The 10,775-nt window shown below is 42.1% G+C and overlaps 1 protein-coding gene across 1 annotated transcript in view; it reads left to right on the plus strand.

Annotated features, from left to right (window-relative positions):
- The window catches only part of LOC126398535 (sodium/potassium-transporting ATPase subunit beta-1-interacting protein 2-like), a 94,179-nt gene extending 84,385 nt beyond the window's left edge, over positions 1 to 9,794 (plus strand). Inside the window, exon 4 of the mRNA XM_050057963.1 lies at positions 9,470 to 9,794. Coding sequence (XP_049913920.1) covers positions 9,470 to 9,691 — 222 coding nt within the window. The 3' untranslated portion in view covers positions 9,692 to 9,794. The remainder of the gene's footprint in view (positions 1 to 9,469) is intronic.
- Positions 9,795 to 10,775: the final 981 nt, after the last annotated feature.

A 10,775-nucleotide genomic window follows, 5' to 3' on the forward strand; every position in this document is an offset into this window, starting at 1 on the left:
AATACACGACGTGCCCCAGGCGCAACATTTAGCTCCAAATCCACAAAACCAGCCTGAAAATGAAGGAAATCTGAAACGACTGCATTAGAGTCAATGGAGCACAGCTGTGTTGTTGTTGGACCCTGGTCTGAGCCGGCCCGATGCTACGTTATGATTGGCCAGTCTGTGGTTCAACCAGGTTTTTACCAGCCTGACACACCAAGTACTTTTTCTAAAACACCCAGCTGGGCACTTTGGAGTTGCAGCATTTTTTCAGTCGAGATGTCTTTGAGACTCTTTGGTTACGTCTGGCTGCTATGACGTGGAAGTAAAAATATCGCCACAAGGTAGAGTACTTTCTCTGGATAAAAGGAAGGCTAAAGCACATAGGGAGAGAGGACCATGGAGGTATAAAGAAAACTGGATACAGTGTCGGAGGCGGGGCCCTGTACATTCCTATAAAAGGTGCTCTGTGGCGCATGAAGCCACAAAAGTTTCTCTGCCTGGGTAAAACGCATCACATCACTGGGCCCAGAGAGCAAGCGCACCACAGGCTTTAGCAAGCTTTTGCTAACGGTGGTACAATGATTTAATCATGCGGGAAACGGCACTTCAAGATGCCGGAAATTCACCGCACTTAGAAATAAAGTGTATTTTTTTTACAAACTTGACATGTTTGTAAGTCACTTGCTGTTCATTCAGAATGGACTTGCGACCCACCAGTTGGGAACCACTGGTATAGACACTCCTGCCTGGTCACGCTGCTGGTGCTTGTAGCACACAGCACTGAGCACTCCCATTGCAAAGATTTAAAAATAAAAGGCCAGCCTCAGGAAACAAGTGCTTTGGTGGACACGGCTACAAGGTCAAGTGCACTCTTGGTTGATTTAGTGAATCTAGAGTGAATGTGCAGATTTTATTTATCCCATCAGCCAATTGATTGGTTGAAATGAAGGAAGAACATCAGTCGACCGAGGTTGACCAAAGCCCCCTGGTTTTTATTTTAATTGTTCAACTGCTCTTAAATGTCGCTCCAGGTAGCGTTAAAATGGCATCAGGGGAAATACCATTTAGTGGCCTTTCCCTCTCAATCCCTCCATCTCCTGGGAGTGTAAGACAAAGGAAAACACAGAAGTGGGAAATTGAGGGGAAATGGAGAGAAAGAGGAAGAGGAGGAGAGGAAGAGGAGGAGAGAGAGCAAAACAGATGTGGTTCGATGAAGCGTCACTTGCCCACAGTCAGAGACAAAGACCTGAGAGCCTGAGTGCATGATCCTCAGCTAGCACAGTGGAAATTATAGACTCTGTGTGTGTGTGTGTGTGTGTGTGTGTGTGTGTGTGTGTGTGTGTGTGTGTGTGTGTGTGTGTGTGTCTGTGTGTGTTGTGTGTGTGTGTCTGTGTGAGGGATAGAGAAGGAGGGATAATAGGAGACAGAGGGAAGAAACCCTGAAACAGGGCAGGAAATATGTGGAGAGACAAACAGTCAGAGATGGAGCTCACTAAGGACCTCACACACACACACACACACACACACACACACACACACAGCTAGATTTACTAATACGAGCTTAGTCAATATTTTTTATTTGAGGTTGCAAGCCAAACAGCCCATTCATCACCGGGCAGATTAATATCTCAAGATTATTTCGGAGCTATGGCTTCATCATGGCGGTGGGTTAAATGCTGCAATGCTAAATAAATTCCACCATATAAAATCAATTCATCAATGCCAGCACACAGCTGCAATTTAATTGTTTTGTATTCCACTGGTGAGCGTGAAATAATTTGAGTTTAGCCTCCACATCCTTTGTGCAGGTGGTGAACACTAAAACAGTTCATATTTGGATAAATTGTCTTTACAAAAGCAGTATCTGCGAACGCTGGTACAATACGTACTTTGGAAAAATGGGCTTAATTTCGAATGTATTTTATAATATGAATTTTTTTTCGTGTGTGGTGGTAGAGGCTTGTTGTCGCGCCTCGCTGCTGCCGGATGAATAGAAAGGAGATAATGCAGTTTTTTTATTAGTATGGTTCCAGGCTTTATTACAGACCCTGTAACCTCAGTGAACTCCTGCACAGGATCCTCACAGACCCTGTAACCTCAGTGAACTCCTGCACAGGATCCTCGCCGAATGGAAGAGGAAATCAGAGAGGTGCCTCCTTAGGTCTCGTTTGTTTTGAGATGTGGTTTGTTCCATATTAATGTGGCTAAGTGAAACCATTTAGACAACATGACATCACCTTGACACGGTTTAATACAGGTGCAACTGAATTTAAAGCAGTAGGCATTTTAGGAAATATGATTATTTGCATTTTTGCAGAGAGATAAAACGATTTATACCACTCTCATGTTGGTGTGCTAAATATGAAGCAGTGGTGGATGAAGTACTCAAGGCTATACTTTAGTAAAAGTAGAAAATATTAAATGAAATCATTTTGATAGAAGTTAACGTCACTTTTTACTAGGGCAGCCCTGGACCAAGAATTTTCCTAGTCGACCAAAAGTCATCATTTAGGGCCATTAGTCGACTAGTCGCCCGCAAGTTTATGATATTAATTTAATGATTAAATGATGTATTTTGGTGGTTTGAGTTGAAGGTGAGAGAAAGAATAGTATCAGTAACATTGTTAACACTGTGCTACATTACAGAGAAATACAAAACCGTACTAATGAACCTTCATTAATATAGGCCTATATTTTATCTACAAGTGCACGTCACACACTGAGCGAGCCGCCTGTTAATGACGCTGTGGGCTAATGGGCATGTAGCTACTTCCATGTTTCAGATGATACGTCATGTTTGTAGTCGACCAATGAAGATGAGTTTACATATCACCTTGGGTTCGTCCTTCACCTTCTCAAAATGATCCCACACTTTGGATTTCCTGCCCGACATGTTATTAACTAGCCTGTGGAATAACCGCAGGTACCAGCCCTGGAAATCAGAGGCTACACACTAGTGCAGCGGCAGGTTGCGTCTGAGGTAGCTAAGAAACCTTAACAAGCACCGTATCACAGCCTATGTATCTGAAATCCTGAGTGCAGAGCTGATCTTCTTCCAGGAGCTGTTTATAAGTGTGTAGGCCTATCGTCTGTGGGACAGATGTAAAGCTCTGAGCAGCCCTGCACTAACATGATCAACTTCTTTTCCGTGTTTATCACAGACTGATATTTACTGAAGAAGAGAAAGATATCTGCCAGCTGTGATTGGTTGGTTGCGGAAACCCGTGCGCCGCAACAGCGAAGACAGAAAATTTCTGAACATGTCAAAAGATTCCTTTAAAGCACTCAAATTGAATCTGTTCCAACAAAGCTACATTTGAATTAATTAATGCTGATTTGTCTTTTCTCGAGTTGAATTAAGTTGCAGCTTATTTTGTTCCAATATTCTGCAAAACTTCCCCAAAACAATGTTCTTCACGTTATGTCTCTTTTCACAACGTGAGAGCATTCTGCAGAATTAGCAGCGGTGCATCCTGCTTGGCCTTGATGACATTTTGCCAAATTCATCTTTTCGCTGATAATTACTTTTTTGTTTATGTGTGTGTGTTTGTTCGAGAGGCTCATTAGAAAAGCACTGATAGAGACTGTACTGAAATAATTATTGCCTCCCTCCCAACCCCATTTACCAGAGAGAGAGAGAGTGCAGTGAGTGAGAGGAGCAGGAAAGAAAAGAGGTGAAGAAGTACAAAAAAAAAGGGGGAAAGATTTGGAGCATGGCAGTGACAGTAAGAGACAGAGGGAGGGAGAGGGACGGCAGAGAGGGAGCAAGAGAGAAGTTTAGAGAGATTTTACTCATTAAAAAGAGGAGCACAACAAGGGGAGATGGCATTAATCAGAGCTCTGCGCTAATGAGGCATTTACTCATTACGCTGAAATAGAGAGAGGCCAAGGAAGAAAAGGAGGGGAGAAAAAGGGGAGGGGGAAAGAGAAGAAAGAGACCACGGTGAGAATTAATAGAGAGGAGAGCGGGAAAAAATTAAGTAAGAGAAAGAACAATGTGGAGGGTGGTGACAGAGTTAAGTATGGATGTGGTGGAAGGAAAGGTAAAGATAAAGACGTAGTGGAGTATACAGCATTAAAACAGATAATATTGATGTAAGAACTGAATTCCTTCGGCTCTCTTTAAAGAGCTGCCATTTGTGGTCTTCACTAGAATAAGTCACATTAAATCCTGCTGGTGAAAAAGTGTTTCCTGATGAAGCACTGTAAACTTTCCAACCTTTATAGGACTATTTTACCTCCTCATTCCACTATATTGGAGTTGTTAAATGTGATAATCCCAGCATGGGTGGATTACTGAACAGTCCTTCCAGGCACAGGCCTAGGGGCTCAAAGTGTCACTTGCAAAATGTCACTGAAATTAACAAGTAGCAACAGGAAGAGACTTGAAATGACCACAAAGAGGTGCAAGGACCTGCAAAGAGACACAAAATAACTATAAAAATTGTCAAAACAATTACAAGACGACACAGGACGATCAAAAAGAGACACAAATTGACTGTAAGGTGACACATTATCTCAAGAGACATTATGTCAAAAGACACAAAACAACAATTAGGAGACACAAAATTACGACACAGGGACACAAAAAGACCAAAAATGAAATATAAAATAACCTTAAAGAGACCCATACAGCTACAAAGAGATACAAAAAAACACAAAGCGACACAAAACGACCAAGAAAGACACAACATTATCTCAAAGAGACAAAATATGTCCTCATAAAGACCCAAACAACTATAAAAAGACACAGACAAACCATAGGGAGACACAAAATGACTACGAAGCGACCCCCAAAAAAGAAAAAAACATAACATTACCTTAAACAGACCCAAACACCTACAAAAAGACACGAAAAATCACAATGAGACACAAAATTACCTCAGAGACACAAAATCACTTAAAAAAGACCCTAATGACTACACAAAGCCACAAAGCAACACACAGAGACACAAAATTACTAAGTGACTAAAATGACTACAACTGCTACAAAGAGACACAAAACAACCATAAGGAGATAAAAAAATGACTTCTACAAAGCAAGACAAAAACAACCAAGAAAGACTTAAAACTATCTCAGACAGACACAAAATTACCCAAACAACTATAAAAAGACACATAACAACTACAAAGAAACCCAAAACCACCACAAAGTCTGTGTGTCTTGCCGCCATGTTGGAGAGGTGGTGGGGACCTTTGCATATCTTTGCCCAGGGGCCCACTGTCTCATGATCCGCCCTTGAATCCCTATGGAAATGTCCTGTGATGCTGTTATTGGTTTTACATTAATCGTTAATCCACCATAACAATGACACAGCAGGAACAAGCACCAAGGGTACACACTCACCAGGGAACTAAAGTAACTGTTTTTTTTAATAGACGAACACAAGGAAATCAAAGTTCTGTAATTTTTTTGATATCTTGGTAAAAAGATGTATCACCGCTGAGAAAATTAGCAAATGAAATGAAAATCATTTTTGCTTTCAGCATGCTTTTAAAGAGCATTAGGGCTTTTCATTAGACTAATGGCAAAGAGAAAAAAGTGTGTGATGTGTGTGTTTGTGTGTGTTAGTGTGTGTCAGTGTGGTTTGCATGGCCATCTGTGGAGTGATCTATATCTCTCCTTGCTAAGTGGACTCGTTAATATTTGCATTATTTAAACCAAGACGACGATCATAACTGATTTATTGTGCGTCTTTGGGGCTTTTAGAATTAAAAGGATTGTAGAGGAGCCAAAGCAGACGCCGGACTGCACACTCAAACTGCAGGGGCTACTGCTATGTTGGCTCTCAGTGTGTGTCGCTGTGAAGTAGAACCCAAACGACGAGGGACCCAAAATGTTTGTTTATTTATTCGTCGTCAGTTGTGCTGTTCTTTGCAGCTTCTGGCTGTTGTTTTAAGTTATCTCTGCCAGTGATGAGACTGCTCATGCTGTGGTGGACAAGCTGAGCAAACAAAGAGAAGACAATGTCTCTGTATCTGTAGAACAACAAGACTGAGAGTCCACAGCTACACCAGCGGCTCTGGGAGGCTTTGCTCAGACACAGCAGGGCTTTGAGCTAAATGCTAATGTCAGCATGCTAACACGCTCAGAGTGCTGTTGTTTAGCTGGTAATGTTTACCATTTCATGTCCAAGTTAGCATGCTAACATTTTAATTAGCTCTAAACACAAAGTACAGCTGAGCTCATGGAAAGTTTGAGAGGTATCTGTTCATAAACAAAACAATCAATCAATAGCCTTTTCTACACAGAGGTAACACCACAGGGCTGCAATGAAGACTCTTCATTACACAACCTTTTTTACACAGAGCCAACAAAGGCATTATGGCGCCCCAGTCTGTGATTTTAGACAGCATGGTGGCATTATAGAAGCAAAAGAGGTGCAAGGGGCGTGATGTGTAACAGCGTTGGCCTCTAGTGTGACATTAGGGTTGGGTCGGTTCTCGGTAATACCAATTCGGTCCGGTACTCCGTCTTGGACCGGGTTTTATTTTTTGAGACCGACCGACCGGACCGCATACTCGGGCAGAACGTACGCGGAGGTCCGCCCGGTAAAAGTGGACGTCCGCAAGCCCTGTGCGTGCAAAGCACGACTGCGCGGACTCCGCTCCGCGCACCAGTGTCACACAAAAGACTGTTCGGCATGTATTTTTCACATTGCGGGGATTTTTCATGGACATTTTTACACGGAGTCCGCTCTGCTTATAGTACGCCCGAGTCTGTGAGCACCTGTGTCTGCCTCTTCACCAAGCGCACAGCAAGCAGGAGAGAGAGGGGTGTGGGGCGGGGACTGAGCTAGGACTGCGCCTCTACTGTAGCCTGGAGTTTGTTTAATAGTGACGGGGAGTCGATAATGGCGGACAATTTAGTCTCGAAGAAATCAAAGAATGCACCACTATGGCAACACTTTGGCTTTGAGCCAGACGAAGGAGGCAACCCTTGTTTGCACTGATTGAGTAAGCTGCAAAATTTATTTGTAAGGAATAAAAGAAACAACTTGTTACTGTCACTCTGTTGTCCTAAGGTCGTTTTTTATTTTAAATGAGTCAATTGCGCCCCCAAGTGGCGAAAATCCGGTATTACCGACTTGCTGTGGTTTTTTACAAAAACCGGACAGTTTTTTTTTTTTCTCATACCGACCCAACCCTATGTGACATACAATGTTATGCATCGGCAACACTTTCCAGACAACAACAATGGCATTAACATGGCAGTAACGACCATTTATCATCTCTGTTTTACGGCAGCTGATCTCGTCCTCTGCTCGGAGGTAACGAGCCCCAATTTGTTGCCATTTTCAGCCGCAGTTCTTCTTCAAGTTAGCTGCTAACTGCTGCTAGCTGCCTTTAAAATCTCCCAATAGTGGGTTGCACACATTATACGTCATCAAAATGTCACACCAGTTCCATCCTGTTGGCTGTCTTTTCTTACGCAGACATTGATTCGGTGTTGTTACTACCTCTGCTGCGGGCTTAAATGTGAGGTGACTCAAAAAAATGCATACATATCTATATCTATATCTATATCTATCTATCTATATATATATATATATATATATATATATATATATAGATATATGTATGCATTATATGTGCGTCTATATATGTAGAGTAGTGTAATATATTAGTGTAAGAAAATATTGATACACTTGATTGATACTTGATATTATGCTTTGTGATACTTTCTCAAAAACACTGCATAGATTTTTAACTAATCGACCGCTTGATTACAGCGTTATAATCTATCTCCAGCCATTTCATTCTTCCACGCTAACCTAACAACATATCCCTAGTCTCGTCTAGTTCCAATAGAAGTGCTGACTGAGTGCAATGAACAAATCAGCTGGATGTGCCAAATTTTTCTTTAACTGAACGAAGAAAAAACTGAGGTAATAGTTTTTGGAGCCAAGGAGGAATGAAGAAAAGTCAAAAGTGCTCAGCTTCACTTGGCAATGTTAAAAACCACTAGCCATAAATCTTGATGCAGTCATGGACTCAGAGCTGAACTTCAACAGCCACAAGACAATTACAAAGTCAGCCTACTTATTAACATATCAACAGGATCTGGAAAAATTTGTCAATTTTTTTGTCTTGAGTAGACTTTACTACTGTAACAGGGTCCTTACGGATCTCCCTCAAAAATCAATTAGACGGCAGCTGCTCGAGTCCTCACTAAGACCAACAAAGAATCACATCACTCCAGATCTGAGGTCTTTACACTGACTTCCTGTCTGTCAGAGTCGACTTCAAAATGCTGCTGTTGGTTTACAAAGCACTTAATAGTTTAGAGCCCAAATGCATTTCTGACCTTCTGCCACGTATGAACCAACCAGACCTCTCAGGTCTTCTGGGACGGGTCTGCTTTGTGTCCCCAGAGTCAATGTGATGTTGACATCTTTCACAGCACAGTCGAAAACTTCTTGCTGGTGGCGCTAGATGAGAAGTTGGACGATCCCCAAACTTGTTCGGATTTATCCGCTGAATATGTGTTCCAACTTCATGGCAATCCTCCACAATATCACATAAAAGTGAAAATGTCCATCTCATGATGGCGAATGAGCAGAAGGCAGGAGATCACATCAGTCAGACTCATCCTCTGGGGACTTTGAATGTCTCGACAAAGCTTCATGGTACAAGAACCAACCAGGAGGACACTCGAAATGACCACAAAGAGACGCAGAAAGACCACAAAAAGACACAAAAAAGTCACAAGGAGAGCCAAAACGACTATGGAGTGACACAGAACGACAAAGAAAGACACAATGTTATCTCAGAGTTTCATGGCAGTCCATCCAGCATTTGTCGAGATATTTCAGTCTGGACCAAAGACGCTGCTATTCGTATTGTCATGTTGCTGAAGTGGCTGTAAACCTCCTCAGTTATTGTGCCACATTCACATTAATGTGCCTGTCATTTTTTAATGGCGTCCATACTTTTGGGATTGTGCTTCTTAAGGAGAAATAAACCAGGAGAGGAAATCATAGCTGTGTTGCCTGAAAGTGAAACAGTAGCGTTTTAGTTACTGACCCTCCCGTGACACCACAACACAAAGCCTTTCTCTCGATTTCTCACTAAGAGCTTTTGGTGCATGAAGGAACCAAAACAAAACTGAGCTTCTCTCAGCCTCCATCTTTTCCTTTCTCTCTCCTTTCTCCGGCCTCCTCCCATCATTGTTCCCTCTCCCTCCCTTATTGTCCTTATCTTAACCCCGCCTGTGCATGATTCAGATCTAATCTGAGTGATCCCAGATCATCGGAATTATAAATCAGAGATCTATTTTTAGCCCCCGCCGAACCCTCTCCTCCTCTCCTCTCCTCCTCTCCTCCTCTCCTCCCTATCTATCTCTCAGACCTCAATATGACAAACAGTTTGGTTTTAATTAAATCTCGGTTATAACCTGCCCTGACATTTAGTCTGCTGCTGCCTCGTGTCTGATGATGTAACTCAACTCCATCTGTCTGTCTCTCTGACTCTTTCTTGCCAGGACTCTGACCTTGTCCTGACGTTCAACCTGTCCATGCATCGCTCCTGGTGGATGGAGAACGGCCCGGGGTGCAGGGTGACACCCATCACTCCACCTCCCTCCTGGGCGCCCGAGGACCACCGATATATATCTATATCCGGCTGTCTGATGGATTTCCAGTTCATAGAGGTGGCTCACTCCTCGCTGCAGATACTCCTGGCTGTAAGTACTCAGGCTAAATAAGTACTTTCTTGTATGTACCCTAATTTCAAACTCAAGTATTGCTTTCTTTCTGACATAAAACTTAAAGCACCATTATTGATCTTTTTTACCACTTGTGGGAAATAAAAGAAGCTGTAAACACAACATTGATGTAGCTGTGTTTCTAAAAGCACATTTTATAATATTGCATAAGAAAAGCTGTTTGGAAAAGGCAAATCTAATAAAACGTCCTCTTACTTGAGGTGTTTTTCACTTTTGCTGAAAAAGAGTTGATGCGATAAATGGGTTATGTAAACGCCTCTGCTGAATAAAGCATTTAATTCTGATTAATGACTGATCGGCTGTTTCTACTGTCGGTGTCTTCTTATACATAAGAATTGTAGCCAAGGTTTATAAGATGCATCTATACGTATGTAGATAATTAAATGAAAACATAGTCTGAACCAGCATGAACCAAGATGGCAACCCACTTTAGCTCATCACAGCTTCACCCCTTCTGCTTTTACCTTTCAAAATAAAAGCCTAAATTAAATATACTCAGAGCACCTTGCTAGGTCGCAACTCAACAAAATTACGTACAAAAATCATTGCGTTAAGTTGTCTTCATCTCCAGACAGCATGAAACATGGCCAAATACTAGTTGACATGAGAGAACAATTAAAACTTACTAAAAACAAATTGCTGAGGACGTCTCTCTGTATTTCATCGTAAATGCGGGTCGCAACCTCTTCTTCTTCTACTCTGGTGGCTTACAGTAAAGTGTAGTCAACACCGCCAGCTTCTGACATGACTACGCTTTGTGTAACCTAATTGATTTGTAGGGATGCACCTAATATTCGATAACTGAATGTATTCGGCCGAATATTGCAAAAAAACACACATTCGGTATTCGGTGGAATAAGTAAAAAGCAAGGCCGAATAATAGTGGTGTGTTTTGATAACGCAATCAAACAGCGTGCCGTGATGGGCAGAGTAAAATGTCGGCAGTGTGGCAATCTGCCCGTCACGGCACTCGCATTTGCAACTAAAAATAGTTTTGAGCGAGCAAAATAGGCTTAAATCATTCAGCACGCTGTGCGAGCAGCCTACAGATTTCAACCAGCAG

This window comes from Epinephelus moara, chromosome 12, assembly GCF_006386435.1.
Source record: "Epinephelus moara isolate mb chromosome 12, YSFRI_EMoa_1.0, whole genome shotgun sequence".
Classification (NCBI taxonomy): domain Eukaryota; kingdom Metazoa; phylum Chordata; class Actinopteri; order Perciformes; family Serranidae; genus Epinephelus; species Epinephelus moara.